This window comes from Pleurodeles waltl, chromosome 3_2 (assembly GCF_031143425.1).
Source record: "Pleurodeles waltl isolate 20211129_DDA chromosome 3_2, aPleWal1.hap1.20221129, whole genome shotgun sequence".
Classification (NCBI taxonomy): domain Eukaryota; kingdom Metazoa; phylum Chordata; class Amphibia; order Caudata; family Salamandridae; genus Pleurodeles; species Pleurodeles waltl.
Window position 1 is genome coordinate 156,911,720 of NC_090441.1, and position 19,483 is coordinate 156,931,202.

The following is a 19,483-nucleotide window of genomic DNA, read 5'->3' on the forward strand; positions in this document are numbered from 1 at the left end:
AAAAATAATAACTTTGTCACGCCTATATAGAAATGCTAACCCATAGTCTCATGACAAGCCTCCTGGTAAACTTGCTGAGCTGGCTAGGCTTGGAGCCTTCCCCCTTAAACAATTGTTGCTTTAAAAGAGAACGTCTCTTCCAACATTCCCTTGTCTGATGACCCTCATCCAACTGTAAGTGCCCGCTTTACCCATTTGTTAGTTCTCTCACTTACTGATGACAATAGGAAAAAACATATTGATACCTTTCAAAACAATCCTGCCCGTCCTAGGGTGTTTGTAATGCAGATGATTGGCCTGGGTCTCAGTGCACTGTTAACATTACCAACTAGACTAAATACATCCCCACGGACTCAATACCTCACAAATGCCATCACCGCCCCAGTTGTTAAGCAAATTTGACGTACCTAGGTAATCTTTCAAACTACCAGCCTTTCCCCTACTTAGTCAGTGTTTCAAAGCTTCCTGAAAGAGTAGTCAACTGGCAACTTTCAGGACACTGGAACAAAACGGTTTTCTCAGAGACTTTCAATCAAGGTTCAGACCCCTCAGAAGCTAATAGACTATCTACACTGCTAAATATTAGGGTAATCCTTACGCCTGTCTCCTTTCTTTGACATGGGCATTGCAGTGCTAGTCTAGTATATATATTTGTTTTTAAAGCACCGCAAAAATCCATATAGTAACCGCAGAGTGCAGTGAACCAGATACACAGAAGACTGAAAACTGATTAAGTTCTGTACAAAACGAACTGCCCTCTGCAATGATATTTGTGTTTTGACCACTGACTCCACGTTGCACTTAGCCTAGCGGCACACGTCACATTAGTGACCACCAGCTTCATGTTTGCCTAGTGACTTTATGTTAGCATTAGCCACCGCCATGTTAAAAGCTGCACGTATTTTTCCATGCTCTCGTTATACAATGGGCTTTTTGCTCATGTTTTTATTCTACGTGTTCTTTCTCACCAAGGGCTTAGGCTGATAAGAATGTACTAGGATGATGTTTATGGTACAGCAGGGAACAGTTTTGTTTTGAGAGACGGCACCTTGGGATTTTGGCCAATTCCGACGTGTTCCTTTCAAAACTAACTTGAAGTAACCAGCATTTCTGAATAACAAGGAGGGAGCGGGGGATGTTTTCTAGAACTCTCCCCTTTGGCTTGTTTAAGGTATATAAGAGACCCAGGATTGACAGTGGGAGATTCAGAGACTACGGTCAGGATTCTGACGTCAAATGCCCCACACCCCATGAGGGCAGATCTCGCTTTCTCTTCTGCAGCTGATCTCAGAGTCTATGGCTTGAAGCTACTGAGAGAATGATGAAGAAGCAGCTGGGCCCCATGGTGATGAATTGTTACTAATTATATGCTTTGCATTGTATACGAATATATATAATATATATATATATATTTATATATATATATATATATATATATATATATATATATATATATATATATATATATATATATAGGTATTTGTAGCTTTGCATGTATATATATGCGGTTTCAAGATTGAAGATTCTTTGAACATGTTCTCACTTTATTGTTGAGCACATTTCAAAAGGTGCACTTTCGGTTGTACTGACCTTCCTTTACGAGCCTTGCAGAGTGATTTAATAAATGTCTTCTTTAGACTAAGAAGCGCATTCTAGAGATTCTTTTTGACTCTTTTCAGTGTGTGTATTTTGGCTTGGTCAGCAGTAAAGCAAAACACCCTCAGAATGGTATTATCAAATAGAGTAATAGTAATTTCCTGAATCTGAGAAAGTTGTGTGTATAATCAGAGCACTCCACAAGGATCGGCTTTGCACAGGAAAGATTATTCCCCTGAATTCCTTGCAACAAAATATAGAGAAGGTAACATCGGATTACATGAGAAACCTGGTTTCTAGAGAAGGGACAAACAACGTTGACAGGTAAATCAGAGCTCAGTCTTCTATGACACTTAACAAGGTGTGTGAACTTGAAATGTCCTCTTTCCTTTAAAGGGAGCCAGTGGATGGCCTTCAGCGCAGGCACGATGTGGTCATGTACTTTCAGGCTGAATAGTAGACAAGCAGGATGGCTTGAGAGACCTCAGAAGTTTCTATATTGATTAGTTATGGAATCTAGTGTAAAAGCTATTCCCATAGTGAAGGCAAGAAAATGCAACGTTCCTTTTTCACTGACTTCCACAAAGCAGGTTTTAGGGTTTTTATTTTTTTTTGTTTCAAATGTTTAAACTCTTTGGGAATGAAAATCAAGGAAATGCATATCAATTAACATCATTTTTGCCTGGCTCAGCCTCTCCCTCTCTACTGTGTCAGGCAATCCTTAAGGCACTGCATGACAAAGCCTGCCCCCTCATCGTTTATTATGATTTAAGTAGGAGAATAGCTTTTTTTAAATAAAAAATAAAAAAAGAGGGGCATGGGGGCTTATTCAATTTGTTCAATGAAACTTGCGTCCTACTGTTTTGTCCATATCCCATTTGTAAACACTTCTGTTCACTTTAAGATATCTGTATGTCATAGGTTCCACTCGGAACACACATCAGAACACAAGGAACCCTGTCCCAATACTCCTCAAAGCCAACATGAAATTGATATTGTAACTTTAGTAGACAGCCTCTACCAAACTTTGCTAAAGTACTTGTCGACTGAGATATCCATGTATGTAACACTTTAAGAATAAAGTGCATGCACTTAAAACTACAATATATAATTAAACAAGTAAATAAATTCATATTTGCCTACGCATATTCATCAGTGACCAGACCTGATAAATAGGTCTCACAATGGTAAGAACTCTACTGTCTATAAGGATACATTAAAAATATTTTAGAGAGAAAACAACTTGATGATGCTTAAGTCCAACTCTCCCTTTGTATCTCTGTAAAGTTCACACTGCACAGGCAAGGGACTACAGCCCACCTGACCACTGGCACAGTCTGTTCACACCTAGGCAATTGACTGCTATTGGTGCTGCAGGCGGGATTTAGTTATTGGCGCAATCAGAGCCTGCAGTATTAGGGGCAGGGCCCAGTCCGAGAGCGGGGAACGAATCTGTATTTATTAGATGTCTCACACAAACGCTGGAAACCATCCATCATCAAGGCAGCAAACATTAAAGATGTACAGAACACAGGTAAACAGAAAACACCAAGAAATAAAATAGCTCTGGGAAACATAATTTCTTAAGGTCCAACAGGCATGTTTAACAAACGTTCAAACTTACTTTTAAAATTGGACACCGTGGATATGTGGCACAGTGAAGAAGGAAGATTCCATAAGCATGACACACACACAGTCATTTACCCCCGACCTTTCCAGATGCCATTTGAGAACTGGTACTTTAGATTTAGAATCACACCATAAGAATCCGATGATGGAATCAATTTGAACCGGATGGTCAAAGTAAACCCTGGAATCAAAGATGACCTCCAAGATCCTACTTGACTGAACTGGCGCAAGGGGAATTTACTATGCAGATAGCCAACACAATCTTAATGATGTGGGACGATCCACTCTCAGCAACAGGAAAACAGTTTTGCCCCCATTTAAGGTCATATACTGAGGCATCAACATGCTCGGGTATGTGTGCAGCAGCAATGATGGATTCAGCTGCTGTTTATTTATTTTCCATTTTTCCAGTTAGAACTGCAACCACCTTCTGTGGTACAGCAGCTATGACGTGATGCAGCTCTGTGCTTACCAGGTAAGACACCCACCCCTGCACTGGTCCATTCATCCAGTGCAACTTACCAGTGCTTGCACAGTACTGCTTGCTACTGTATCCTAATTATTTTTTTAACGCTGTTCACCACACCTGCGCACATAGCCAAAAAAAAAACACAGAACACAGCACAACAGACCCACAAAAGCCACCCCACACACTGACCTGTCAAACTGTCCCCCCCACACCCCAGCCCTATTACAAGGTTTCCACTGGGCTGACCTGTGGAAACCCCTGAAATCAGAGTTTTGCACGAGTCAGTCCAGTGGAAACCTCAGGGAGCTGAGGCCAATGTCATTGCAGAAATGGTGTCAACAGCACCTTCGGAATGTGCACTGTCTGCCATTGCATAGCATAGCAGATTCAGAGGGTGCTGGGTAGGGGGTCCCCTGCATTGCCCACAACATGGGCAGTGTAGGGTCTCCCTTGTGGCTCCCAGCACTGGGTTTCAGGCAGACTTTTCAAGGTGGGGTCCCCACCATGAAAAGGCTGGCAGAAACTGGACTCGTGATCACAGCAGCGGTGCAGAAGTCAGTGCTGTTGTGGCTGAGCAAGAGTCCGACCACAGTCACCCAGTCGGGAATCCTGTTCCTGGCGGGGACGGCGGTCCTACCTCCAGCTTTGGAATGAGGCCCTAGGTCTTGCAATGGTACCTGTCCTCTTACATCTACCACTCATTCTTTCGATCCTCTCAGATAGAACACTGATCGACTTATCGACTTGAACACCTGCTCAGAGACTAACCAAGTTCTACATCAGAAACTGAAAATAGATCGCATATGTTTGTACTTACAGGAGCGACAGAATTCACCCTGACTCCTCGGCTGGCCCACTCGATGGCTAAACTCTTGGTCAGGTTATCCACTCCAGCTCTTGCAGCGCCAGTGTGCCTTTAGAAGATAGAAAACAAGATAAGACTTCTCAGTAGCAGAACCAGATCAGTTAGATCAGGTTTCCCTCACGTCTTTCCACCTGCACTCTTGCAAATAGCTCCATTCTCTCAATGGAATTATATGGAAATGATAATGTAGCTTGTGCTGATATTTGAAATCAAGTACAGCAAGTGGAATCTGAGTGATGGGTGGAAGTAGGCACTGAAAATATAGGACTCTACAGAACCAGTGTCCGCTGTTCCACACAAATTACCTTCCAGGTGTAAAATTTGCAAAGATGTGGATCACAATGAGAATTCTAGGTGGAATGTATAAACTGGCTATGGAAATCAAAGAGCTTACAATAGTGGTTCTCACTACCACAGGTTTACATTCTAGATAGATTGGCAAAATCAAGTAGTAGACAGAGTGGCCATATTTATTTGCCTCTGTAGAGTTAAATTAGATGTTGGGATGGCAAGTCCTCTATATGGTAACCAACGTGGACCTCTGCCCCGAGTGCCCAACTGTACTGATGTCTGAATCACCAATGCTGACTTTTGTCCTCATAAGCAAAACAGATCATGTGTGTGCGCCATGACATAAGCCTGTATCATGGATTGCTGTCTTGGTGGACAGGCAGGGGCACCCAAAACTACCCTACAGTGGTAGAAGGCTACCGCCTTAACCATGAGTTTAGCAGCACAGTTGTGGTGGTAGCATACCATGTAGTGATCAGGAGTGAACAGGTCATTTTTAACCTATGTCACTGGAGAAAGGCCTACAAGCTCAATCACTTTCAAAGTACACGGAGGACAAATCCAGGGGCTTGGTGTATATATGTCTATGAGTGGTACTTTACAGGAAGGGTACAATGCGTGCATGTTTAATAAATATGCTGATGCATATGTGCCTACTGGGGGTACAATACAAAAAGGAGCCAGTGCATGCATTTAAATGCATGTGTTGGATGTATGTGTGGCTATGAGTGGTACGGTACAAGGAGAAACAGTACTGTGCACTCTGTGTATGCATGCAATGGGCGTACGTGTACTTGTGGATGGTACAATACATGGTGGGCCCTGGATTCCAATTTTGGGAGGCCCAGGCCTGCATGAATAAGCATGAAGAGGAGGTAGAGAAACCCCCAGACAGAAGTGTGTATTGAGTCATTCCTGGAAGCTGGGTAGGACACAGACTGAAGAAGGGAAAGTAATGCTTTCCCTGTAGACTTTAAAGGATGTTCTTTGATTCAGTGAGAGGTAACAAGGAAAGGGCCTGGGCAATCTCAGGAAGTAGATGGGGCAATATGGGAATAAAGATAAGGGCTGGGGATCCCGCACTAACTATCTGAGGCACATATCACTGTGGCAGACACCCAGGTGTGAACTCTAATCAATCCCGGGGCTTGTGTAGTGGGACTATCAGCTTTGGAGACACTCCTGCTGTGAGACTGCTTTTCTAGAGCAAGAAGGGAGGGGCAGAAGAGTGGACACTTAAAAAGGAACAGAACCCAAACATAAAACTTCAAACACTCATAACCTAAATCACATGTGTTGTCTGGAAATGGATTATAAGAAGGGGAGTTTGAGACCACAAAACTGTCATCTGCCAAGTAGCCAGACAGGATGTGTGCGGAGGGAAGCCCTGTAAGACTTCTGCCTGTAACCAGGTCTGTGGGCCAAGTCCTGCTAGTCTCCCTGCTGGGAGAGCAGACATTACCCACGGAATCCAAAATCACCTGCCCTGGAGTCTGGCACACCACTGCAAGCCTGCTTGCCAAGAACAGTGCCCTATGAGGAAAAGGAGAGTGCTGGAGGGAGCAAAGTCCAGAAGGGAGTTCCATCAAGTGAACTCCCTGTGCAAGGAAACTACTGCTGCACCGATCAGGTCATTGCCCGTGTGCTGGACAGAGGTGCTGGAACCTGTATGCCAGGAGAGGCCTACTGTGATTTCAGCAGTGTGCCAATCGGGTTGGAGCCCTGCATAGTACTGAGGCAGTGACCCCCATATGTCAGGAGGGGCTGCCATGGAAAAGCCTACTGTGTGGTAAGAGCTGTGGCCTTGTGAGAGTGAGGCGACCACCCCGTATGCAAGGAGGGACTGCTGTGGAGAATATCATTACACTGATTAGGCCGGAGCCCATGGACTTGAGTTGCGGTGACCCTGTGTCTGAAGTATTAACTGGGAGCACAGAGGACTACTACGTGTTCTGCCTCCGCTGGAGAAGGGAGACCGCAGTGGGATCACCTGCGCAACATCACCCAGGCAAGGTACAGGATCATTGTAGGCATATCCCCACAGGAAGACCAAAAGAACATGTACCCATGCAGAGGAGCCGTAGAGAGCCTCCAGCCGATTCAGGAGCGCAACAGCAAGTGAGAGATCTGCACTTACTGAGTGTTGCCACCTGGGATGCGTTCGGCCTACTCACCTGAACTCAGCTGTTGTGACTGCAAGTGCCCACCAATGAGACGCACTCAAGAACTCGGAATGCTTTACATCTGCCGGTGCTGCAAGAATTGTTTCCGGCCTGTCAGCCACAGAGTGGACTTGATGCTAAATTGACGCAATGGAATTTAAGTTAGAGTCCTAGTGAACTCTTTGGACTAACTACTAGTGAGGTATACCCTGGATGTTACTAATAGTGAATGGGTAATAACTACGATCACTTACACAAGAAGGTAGGGTGGACAAGGCACTGTCCAAGAAACACTAGAGCCTTGACCTCAGGGGAGGAGTGTATAGTTGTTTGTGAATCTCTTATTTGTCCTTTGTGCGGATATCTTTATTGTTGTTGCGCGGTTCGTGTTCCCTATCCTGTATCCACCTCCCCTGGATGTTGGACTGCTCGGAGCAAGCTATCCTAGGAGTCAAGAGCAGAAGCAGTACTTGGCCCAGCTGCTCAGAGACCATAGTAAGTCGGGCCCCGGGACATCGAAGTAAAATGCTTCAGCCACCTGGCCAGGCCCAGTAGCCCTTGCATGCCCCATAGCTCTCAGAAAGGGGTTCTGACAATGGTTGAGTGCCAACAGCCTTATTACCCGCGCCCTGTCTGGCATTAATTGATACTAGTTGCCCTTCCTTGTATTATGCATTTGACTTGGACCTATACTTGTGAAACCGGCAATTAACAGCAGTTAGCATCTGCTGAGGGTGTTCACAATTATAAATGCTAGACAATAATACTAATGTCTGACACCAACTAATGCCTCTTTCAATGTCCAATCTATTGCACAAACCTCCTTTTAGAGGTCAGGAGCTGATTCAAAGTGAATGTGCCTTTCCATGTATTGGGAATGGTAGATGCAGGTGTTGCATATTAGCCAAAAATGTAGAGAAGAATGAACCACAGCCACACAATTGCTGCAAAAAGTAACCACATCTGAAAGGTCTCTGCATCTCAAGAGAACAAGCTCACAAGACAAGTGCTCTATGATCATAGGATCTCAGAATTCTGTCTTTATGAAAAAGATTCAAAAAGGAAAAATCAGGCTGACAAAACTTAAGTTTGGACAAAGGCTACAATGAGAGAACACCTTTTCTATGAAAATGGAATGTTTTTGTAGAAACTGTATATTTGACCAAAGGCTGAATTTTGGGTCCAAGAAACAAAACCAAATCTTACAATACCCAACAATAGGATTCCTAAGAATAATTAAAACAAAAAAAAAATAGTGGTAATCTTTTTAGGTCTTCCACAACTTGCTAGTAAAGATGATGACAAAGGGAACAAAGAGAAGACTGAGTTGAAGGTAAGAAGAGAAAGGGTGGTGGGAACCTATGGGGTGGTATGGATAATGTTGTTAGGAGGGTGTGAATAAATAACACTTTGTGGTAGGAGGCTTGCAGGAGGCTGGCCTGGCTTGAAGTGGGTACCAAGGGGTACTTACACTCTGTACCAGGTCCAGTTATCCCTTATTAGGGTAGAAGAGGTGTTTCTGGCAGCTTAGGCTGGTAGAAGGTAGCTATGGCAGAGCAGCTTAGGCTGAACTAGGAGACATACAAAGCTCCTACTATACCACTGGTGTCATATGCACAATATCATAAGAAAACACAATACACAGATATACTAAAAATAAAGGTACTTTATTTTTATGACAATATGCCAAAAGTATCTCAGTGAGTACCCTCAGTATGAGGATGCCAAATATACACAAGATATATGTACACAATACGAAAAATATGCAGTAATAGGAAAAGGAAGTAATGCAAGCAGTGTATAGTTACAATAGATTGCAATAGGAGCACATAGGTATAGGGGCAACACAAACCATATACTCCAAAAGTGGAATGCGAATAACGTATGGACCCCAAACCTATGTGAGCTTGTAGAGGGTCGCTGGGACTGTAAGAAAACAGTGAGGGTTAGAAAAATAGCCCACCCCAAGACCCTGAAAAGTAGGTGTAAAGTGCACCTATATTCCCCAGAGAGCACAGAAGTCGTGAGAGGGGAATTCTGCAAGGAAGAACGACACCAGCAATGCAACCAAAGTGGATTTCCGGACGAGAGTACCTGTGGAACAAGGAGACCAAGTCCAAGAGTCGCGATCAAGTCGAGATGGGGCAGATGCCCAGGAAATGCCAGCTGAGGGTGCAAAGAAGCTGCCACCGGATGGTAGAAGCTGTGGATCCTGCAAGAACGAAGAGGACTAGGAACTTCCCCTTTGGAGGATGGATGTCCCTCGTCGCGAAGAAGCTTGCAGAGGTGTTCCCACGCAGAAAGATCGCAAACAAGCCTTGCTAGCTGCAAGGGTCGCGGTTAGGGTTTTTGGATGCTGCTGTGGCCCAGGAGGGACCAGGATGTCGCCAATTGCGTGAGGAGACAGAGGGGGCGCCCAGCAAGATAGGGAGCCCTCACAGAAGCAGGCAGCACCCGCAGAAGTGCCGGAACAGGCACTACGAAGAGGAGTGAACCAGAGCTCACCCAAAGTCACAAAAGGAGATCCCACGACACCGGAGGACAACTCAGGAGGTTGTGCACTGCAGGTTAGAGTGTTGGGGACCCAGGCTTGGCTGTGCACAAAGGAAATCTTGGAAGAGTGCACAGGAGTCGGAGCAGCTGCAAATCACGCGGTACCCAGCAATGCAGTCTAGAGTGGGGAGGCAAGGACTTACCTCCACCAAACTTGGACTGAAGAGTCACTGGACTGTGGGAGTCACTTGGACAGAGTTGCTGAGTTCCAGGGACCACGCTCGTCGTGATGAGAGGGGACCCAGAGGACCGGTGATGCAGTCTTTTGTTGCCTGCGGTTGCAGGGGGAAGATTCTGTCGACCCACGGGAGATTTCTTCGGAGCTTCTAGTGCAGAGAGGAGGCAGACTACCCCCACAGCATGCACCACCAGGAAAACAGTCTAGAAGGCGGCAGGATCAGCGATACAAGGTTGCAGTAGTCGTCTTTGCTACTTTGTTGCGGTTTTGCAGGCGTCCTGAGCAGTCAGCGGTCGATTCCTTGGCAGAAGGTGAAGAGAGAGATGCAGAGGAACTCTGATGAGCTCTTGCATTCGTTATCTAAAGAATTCCCCAAAGCAGAGACCCTAAATAGCCAGAAAAGGAGGTTTGGCTACCTAGGAAGGAGGATAGGCTAGCAACACAGGTAAGAGCCTATCAGAAGGAGTCTCTGACGTCACCTGCTGGCACTGGCCACTCAGAGCAGTCCAGTGTGCCAGCAGCACCTCTGTTTCCAAGATGGCAGAGGTCTGGAGCACACTGGAGGAGCTCTGGGCACCTCCCCTGGGAGGTGCAGGTCAGGGGAGTGGTCACTCCCCTTTCCTTTGTCCAGTTTTGCGCCAGAGCAGGGCTGGGGGATCCGTGAACCGGTGTAGACTGGCTTATGCAGAGATGGGCACCATCTGTGCCCATCAAAGCATTTCCAGAGGCTGGGGGAGGCTACTCCTCCCCAGCCCTGACACCTTTTTCCAAAGGGAGAGGGTGGAACACCCTCTCTCTGAGGAAGTCCTTTGTTCTGCCTTCCTGGGCCAAGCCTGGCTGGACCCCAGGAGGGCAGAAACCTGCCTGAGGGGTTGGCAGCAGCAGCAGCTGCAGTGAAACCCCAGGAAAGGCAGTTTGGCAGTACCCGGGTCTGTGCTAGAGACTCGGGGGATCATGGAATTGTCTCCCCAATGCCAGAATGGCATTGGGGTGACAATTCCATGATCTTAGACATGTTACATGGCCATGTTCGGAGTTACCATTGTGACACTATACATAGGTAGTGACCTATGTATAGTGCACGCGTGTAATGGTGTCCCCGCACTCACAAAGTCCGGAGAATTTGCCCCGAACGATGTGGGGGCACCTTGGCTAGTGCCAGGGTGCCCACACACTAAGTAACTTAGCACCCAACCTTTACCAGGTAAAGGTTAGACATATAGGTGACTTATAAGTTACTTAAGTGCAGTGGTAAATGGCTGTGAAATAACGTGGACGTTATTTCACTCAGGCTGCAGTGGCAGGCCTGTGTAAGAATTGTCAGAGCTCCCTATGGATGGCAAAAGAAATGCTGCAGCCCATAGGGATCTCCTGGAACCCCAATACCCTGGGTACCTCAGTACCATATAGTAGGGAATTATAAGGGTTTTCCAGTATGCCAATGTGAATTGGTGAAATTGGTCACTAGCCTGTTAGTGACAATTTAGAAAGCAGAGAAAGCATAACCACTGAGGTTCTGGTTAGCAGAGCCTCAGTGAGACAGTCATCACACAGGGAACACATACAGGGCACACTTATGAGCACTGGGGCCCTGGCTGGCAGGGTCCCAGTGACACATACACTAAAACAACATATATACAGTGAAATATGGGGGTAACATGCCAGGCAAGATGGTACTTTCCTACAAGGCTGGCGCAGCGTATGGGGTTTAGAGGCAGAGGGAAGCTCAAAGGACTGGTGGGCCTTACAGAGGCAAAACCCTCTGAAATAAAAATAAGTGACCTGCTTTTGTCAACCTGGTGAAAGTCATTCTTGCAGAACAATTCCGCAACAGAGTTTCTACAAAAAAAGCTTTGCTAACCAGTTTCTTCAGGCAGTTTTTTTGTGCACAGAAATTGTTGATGACTACTGAAATAACCAACTAACAGCTAATAATGTGGGCCATGTTCTATCAAAGTTGTGCCCTAACAATAATAAACTGTATGATGTACACATTAAGTCATTTGCTTTGCAAAGGGCTTTTTTTCCCATTGTGAACATCTGTACTTTCCAATCTACATGGATGCCGAATAAAAAGTAATTCAAAACATCCTAACAGCAAACAATCCAAGGACATACTCTCCTTGTATCTGCTCCTTCCTGATTGGAAGGACCCAGTTCATAACATCAAAATCCTCTCTTATGACAATGGCATGTAACTCATGCTCGCTCATAGAAAAGATGCCTAGAACCGAAATAAGTTCAATGCCTGCATGGCTGAAAATCGACAACTGGACAAAGACCAAATGTCTGAAGCTGAAAATACACAAGATCGAAATAGTGATCTTCAAGAAGAGCATTTCACAGTGGTAATCCACTTGATGGCCAACAGAACTAGGACCAAAATCCTCCCCCCCCCCAAGAACCTTATCGACAGCAAACTCAACATGACCACTCAAGTCAACGCCGTTATTGCCTCATGTTTCCATACTTTGGAGACCCCGAGGAAGATTTTCAAATAGTTCCCAATTAGCACCTCGAAAACAATCCTGCACACCTGCATCACAAGCAAGCTGGACTAAGGAAGACCCTTTATGCCAGAATCAGGAGAAAAAAAAAAAAAAAGAAACTCACCAGAATGCACACCATTCAGAGCACAGCAGTCAAACGCTCAACCTCCTGCGCCACACTTATATCACACCACACCTGAGGGAGCTCCACTGGCTCCCCATACACAAACCAGCACAATTCAAAGGACTCATTCACACTTTCAAAGCACTAGCATACCACAATCGCATTTGCTTTCACAAACCTTCCAGACACTGACACTCGTCGTTAATACTGCTTGCCTTTTCCTAAAGACGACCTGACCCTACTCAGCCTCCTCCTCACTTCTTGAATTCTGCTAGAAGCTGAAGACCTAGCTTTTAGAGTAGTCCCACTAGGCCCTAGGGTTGGGCTAGGCTCACAACTGCTCAGAGCAAGTTACCCTCCCAGGTTATAGTGCATTCTACAGATCTGACTAACAAAGCAATCAACAGATTCAGAATGCTTCTTCTCTGTTAGAAGAAATCCGATGCATCCTTCATATTCCAGCTGGTTAATATGCAGCCAGGTTATAATAACATTACAGTACTATATGGCAATCTACCATAAACCATACAAGTCGCTCACGTATCACAACACTAGTAAACTTTAAACAGCAAGGAGAGGGGTAGCGCATGGGAGAAGCGCTGGTATTTTTCTGAAATATTGTCAAGCAGGTCATTTTGAGAGGGAGGAGTTCTGTGGTCGCTAATAGCAGGGGAGGTGACAGAGGATGAGAACCCTTAAACACACTGTAGCACAAAGGTACCAAGAAGTGATGTTATTTTCTTATTACAACCAAGTTCGGAAATCAATAGCACACAATTGGAATTTATACAATTACTTTCTCCCGATTATCTAGCTATATTATTTGAGAAATCAATGTGTTTAGCAACACACAAGATGTACATAAACCCTTACTATAAAGTGAAGGGGCACTGTTTGGAGAATGACAAATCTCAACTGTTCTTTCTGAATTATGATTCAATTTCCTGGGGTATGCCAAAGTTTCTCATCCCTGTCCTCTAGCGCCAGGACGCACACTGGACATTTGCTGCAGTTTATAAATTCCTTCAACAGAACATAAAAGAAGAAAAGAGGGACAGACAATACCATAGTGTTACATTTGTTCCTTTACCGCTGTTCACTGCATCACCCCGCCTCTGCACCCTTTTGCACCTTCCCTTCCAAATGTTTGTGGTATGCTAGTGCTTACCTAACGGTAAAAGGGCCCACTACATACATTCACGCTCACATCTAACGTCTTGGAGTCATTGATAATCTTATTTTTCGTTAAGATTAATGTGTTCCTCCAGAGGGAGTCTGTGTCTGTTCTTAAATAAAGTCACCAAAGCTACATTGGAATTTCTGCATTGAAGAGCTTATCAAATACACATCTGAGGCGGCTAGGAATGGATGCTCCATCAGAACGTTTTGTCAGGCAAGTGTTCCATTTGTGATAAACATTTCAAATATAATAATAATGAAATAATAAAATATGCATGTATTTCAGTTGGCCTCAGCAAGCATGGCAAGAGATTGTATTACATATTATAGCCTTTCGAGAAGCCTCCTCCACAATTAAAATAAGCTACTGTATTTATTGATTACTAATCTGAATGGTCTTAAGTTACATCTGTAGAACACACCACTCTTTCTGTAGTACATTCTTGTGAAAGCATTAAGCAACAAGGGCTCTCCAGAACCCTTGTCAGTGATAATTGTATACAATTTGTATTCTGAGAAATGACCAAATTTGTATTCTGAGAAATGACCAATTTGTTAGGTGCACACGGCATTCCTCATTTGAAAACTGCCCTCTATGACCATCCCCACCCTAATGAAATGGGAAACGAACGATTTAACTGATACAGAAATTACAGCACCAACCTTGACTTATTGACCCATAAGCCAGTAATCCTAAAGAGAAAGGCTGTGGATGTACAGAATCTCACCCCATTCAGTTAATGGTGCAAGTCCTTTCCTCTTAATTAAAGGTAGGCAGCCCCTTCACAAGGGTGCCTTGTTACATTAAAAGCAAGCTGTCCCCAAACTTGACTTTAATGAAGTTAACAATAGAGTTGTTTGTTGCCACACAAAGCAAGGACAAGTCACTATGATGTTACACACAGAGTGAAACCTGACTCTGTGTGGGAAATGTTAAAATAAAACTCCCTGATCATGTAGATATGAGGTACAAAAGTTGAGGTGTTTCAAGGTTGTCAAAATTAATAGCAGTGTCATTGGCAATACTCTTGAAAGCTGCGAAGGTGCACTGAAGGCAACCTCAGAGGAAACCAGGTCAGAGTTCCACTGCACAATGATAAACTGTGTCCTTCTTGAGAGGGGGCGTGGTCTGACGCTAATGGAGGAAGAAGCCTCTCCGTGAGGCTCCTGCCAGTGATCTCCCACCCACTCTAGGCCATCCTGATTCCAAGTGCCCACCTCCCCCCTATTGCCCACCCTCCACCCAAATTGCTGCTGACTCCTCAAGGCCCCCACATTGCGATGCTCTGCATGGGAGGGGGGGGGGGGAGGGGGGGGGGGGCAGTGAGGGGCACAAAAACACAGAGAAGACCGCACTGTAACCAAGATGGCGGCTGCAACATTGCAGGCGGCTCACAAGGAAAGGGTAGCACTGATGGCCAGAAGATCGAAATCACTGGCAGTGCTCCCCGCCTGGCATCCCAAGACTCCCTGTTGGAGGATGCATAAGCAGCGGTGCAGCCTCTGTGTGAAGAGGCCAAGTAAGGGACGCGCGGTGGGGAAAGACTTCTGCCACAGCCACACACAGACAACGCGGCTGAGGCAGAGAAGCAATGCTTTGAGGTAGGAGCCTCACAACGGTGCTCTGGTGTGGCCCTATCGGCAGAGGACTCTGGAAGCCCAGCCAACGCCTGGGTTGCACAGAGTGGGACATAAGGGACCTGACTAATAGGAGCATCTCAATATCTTGGAGACCAGGAGTGAGACAGAGCGGAACATGGGACAGGAAGACCCCAGGCAGACTCGTGAAGGAGGCGCAGACGCAACTGCCACTGGTTGAGGCCAGAAGAGAGGAGGAAATATATCAGGGATCTAAGCCCCCACTACTCCAGGGAGGCGCAACCCCGTTGCGAATCAGGAAGACCTGCGCAACACCATGGGGGAGAATTGCCTTTGCTGGGACAAAAGAGAACTACCTTCTAATCACCACAGACTTCACCATAACATTGATTGATGTTATCGGGGACACAGACTCCCACAGTGGAGGCCTAAATCAAGAGAAGACAGTCATTGTGATTCAGGTGAAAACCGGCGATGGGGAAAATAGGCCGTAAGAAGGACCAGGAGATGAGGGAGGAAGCCACAGGGGGGGTTCCCTGACCCCACAATCCGAGGCTAAGTGCGTCCATTCAGTAGACAGCTCTGGGACGCCCTCCCTCCAAGACATCCTGCAGGCTATACCAGCCTCTCAGGAAGCCCTTGAAGGAAAAATAGATGCCCTGGCGACAGCCGTGACTTTATTACTGAATGACCACCGCAGGTTGGCGGAAAGAGTATCTACATCAGAGAAACAAATCAAGGAGGACCTACCCGTTGTAAAGGATTCAACTGCCAAATTGCACAAGCTGGAGAGCCAAATTCGTGACCTCGAACTAATGGTGGAAAATGCAGAAGAAAGATCAAGGCAAAATAATCTTCGAGTGATTGGTTTACCTAAGCGCATAGAGAAAAACGAGATGGTGGGATTCTTGGAGCACTGGCTTAGGAAGACAATAGCAGATGAAGGTCTTTCGCCCTGGAGAGGGCGCACAGAGTGCCAACGCGCCCTCCCCCCGCCGTGTGCTCCACGGAGACCGGTTATAGCAATACTGCTGCATTATAGGGACAGAGGCTATCTGTTGGGGCACGTGAGGAAGAAAGGAGAGTGTACAGTGGAAAACAGCACAGTTCCTATTTTCCCAGACCTCGAGAGAAGTGCAGAAGCGGAGAGCCTCCTTTAGAGAGGCTGAACAAAAATTAAGGCAAATGGGCATGCAATATGGAATGATGTTCCCGGCACAACTGCATGTGGTGACAGAAGAGGAGGTGCAATTCTTCAACACTCCGGAAGATGTCTGGCCGTGGATAGATGCTCATTTGTCGACCGGGACGGTCACAGACATATGCCCCAACTTGCAAAGGCAAACTAGACGTCTCGGCTTAAGCCTCAAAACAGACCATCAATCCTGTCAAAATAGGAAGTACAAGAATGCCAAAAAGTAATGGAGGCAGCAGCCTCCATCAGTGGAAGAGAGCAGAGCCCAACCTCTGGGCTCAGAGAAGAGACTGACCACTTGCGATCAGACAGAGATTTAGTCAGCACACGTATATTGGAGGAGACCAGACCAGAGGTGACGCCAGGGATGTCAAACTACATCATTTGACTCTCTTGCCCTTGCTGCCTGTGAACCTCGTATCAACACTGTGAGCATAATGAGTTCCTACCCAGTGGCCTCCCGAGAGGAGGACAGGATTAGTAGAGATGTTCTGGAGGGGGACATTGGGGTTGATGACACGACAGAGAGAGTAAGACTAGTGTGGTGGGTAAGAGCGGTACTACAGCACTTCTTGAACGAATCGAGTGACCAGCACCCACATTAAGGTGTACAGTTGATTACTTTTAGTTTGGATGAGAGACAGTTGTCTTTATGTTCTGGGGATGGGGAGTTGGGAAGTTAGCAGTTGGTTTGTTTATAGGGGAAATCCTGAGTCACATGATATGGTGGAAAAACAACTAAGCTTGGGGTGTACTGAGGACCAGATGTAGGAATTGAGGTGAATAGGGAGGGTGCGTGGGGCTTTGGCTTTGAGATGGGACAATGGCTACACTTGAGACATATAAATTCATGATGGAATGTATGGGGTATGCATACAATGTCAAGAAGATACAAAGATTTTTCCTATTTACAACGACGAAGAACGCATGTGGCAATGATCCAAGAAACGCATAAGACATTAGCTGAAGGAAGAGCTATTCAGAAGCGTTGGAGGGGACAGGTATATTATACCACTTATTCAGCATTTGCCAGAGGTACTCTGATTTGGATAAGATCTGGAGTTCCGTTTCAGCCCATGGATAGCTTCACCGACTCAGACAGGAGTTATGTGGTTGTGAAAGGAAAATTAGAGGGCTGCGATTTAGTCTTGATAAACGTTTATGCACCTAGCAGACACCAAGGGACACTTTTCTAAAAACTCTACCAAATTTGCCCCACACCTCATGCAGTCAATAGTACTGGGTGCGGATTTTAACTGTGTAGCTGCCCTCAGTATGGACAGATCCCATTCCCCATTGAACGACTTCCTGATAGCAAGAGTGGCTAAACAGTTTACCCCATGGCAAACACAGTGGGGCCTCATAGATGCCTGGCGTAGGTTATACGCACACACCCGTGACTACTCGCACACTTCCTATCTACATGACCTACACGTGCTGCTTGATTCTTTCCTTTGCACCCCTGATGTGTGTTCAACCATACATAACATTGAGTACTTGACCCGCACTATTTCAGACCACAACCCCATATTATAGTCACTGAGATGGGGCTCAACCCATTCTCCTATTCCTACACTGAAATTAAAACCCGAAACCTTAGAAGATGCATGCTACCAGGAAACCGTGAGACAACATATTGCCCATTTCTTTCTTGAAAACAGATACACAGCTAGTAACCTATTGATTGAATGGGATGCTTTCAAAGCGGTGCTAAGAGGGAGCTGTATATCGATAGCAGTAGGAGCAAGGAGTGCATTGCTCAGTGAAACACTAGAAGCAGAAGACGCACTGTCAGAGGTGGAAAAGCATAGGCCTTGACAACCAGACATTCAGCATAGATTATTAGAATTAATAAAGAGATAGTGGCAGTCCAGGTGGAGCGGCTTCACTGCTTCGATTACAAGAAGTACGTAACGCTGGCTCATGCGGAGAGGATTAAAAAAGGGTAGACTGCTTGCGTGGTTAGCATCACCGACTAAGATACCACTGATCATTACAGAGGTGCAGACAGCCACAGGATAGATTGTATACACAGGAGGCGATCGATGCCCACTTCTTGCACTATTATAAGAAACTAAATAAAAGTGCCCTTCAATACGATGCAAAAGCCACCCATGAATATCTGGACGAGGTGCCATTCACAGCACTCACACAGGAGGCGGCTGTACAGTTTGGGGGGCCATTACACTACAGGAAATTAGAAGCGCCATTAAGGACTTAGCTAGGGGCAAGATGCCAGGAACAGATGGCTTCCCAGTTGAGTTTTACGCCACCTATTCTGACCTACTGGCCTTGCAGTTGGTCACCCTATATCAAGCGGCGAAGGAGAAGGGGATCTTGCCGTCTACGAAACAGCAGGCTTTGGTGGTGCCACTATTAAAACCCGGTAAAGACCCGAAGGAGTGTAGTGCATATAGGCCACTGTCCATGCTGAATCTAGATTATAAAATTCTCAGTAAAATACTAGCAACAAGGCTACCCCCCCATTATGACACCTGGTGCATCTGGAACAGGCAGGGTTTGTCCTGGGGTGGAATACGGCTGATAACATCAATTGTCTGCTGGCTGTTATGATGGAACCGTCATATGACAAGACAGTGGCGGGGGTATTGGCAGTGGATATTGAAAAAGCACTTGACAGTTTGGAATGGTATTTTCTTTACGCAGTGATGGCGAAGATGGGACTGGGTGAGGAATACATAGCATGGGTAAACTTACTATATACTGCCACAATGGCTTGGGTCCATACTGGCCGAACAATCTCGGACAGCTGCACTGTCGTGCGGGGCACCAGGCAGGGCTGCCCTCTCTCGCCGCTTTTGTTTGCAATAGCCATGGAGACGTTGGCAGCCTGGGCTCGTGTAAGAGGTGATGTGGGATGGTCAATGGCACCGCACAGCCCTTTATGCGGATGACTTGCTTATATTCCTCAGGAATGTGCGGGAGGAGCTCCCGGGTGCCCAGCTATTGTCCAGATTCAGAGCCTTGTTGGGTCTTGGCATGAATTGGTAGAAATCCCGTCTTTTCCCACTAGGGCCTGAAGGGGGTGGCCCAGTCAGACCAGGGTGAATTACTGTGGGAACCAAGATGCCTCTCTTATTTGGGAGTTAAAATATATCATAATATGCATGACTTTTCGGATGGCAATGTGGAG

The 19,483-nt window shown here is 46.0% G+C and overlaps 1 protein-coding gene across 1 annotated transcript in view; it reads right to left on the reverse strand.

The window, feature by feature from the left end:
- The window catches only part of LOC138286616 (peroxisomal trans-2-enoyl-CoA reductase-like), a 168,671-nt gene that overhangs the window by 66,686 nt on the left and 82,502 nt on the right, over positions 1–19,483 (reverse strand). The window contains exon 5 of the mRNA XM_069227046.1: positions 4,512–4,608. Within this exon, the coding sequence (XP_069083147.1) occupies positions 4,512–4,608 (97 nt within the window). The remainder of the gene's footprint in view (positions 1–4,511; positions 4,609–19,483) is intronic.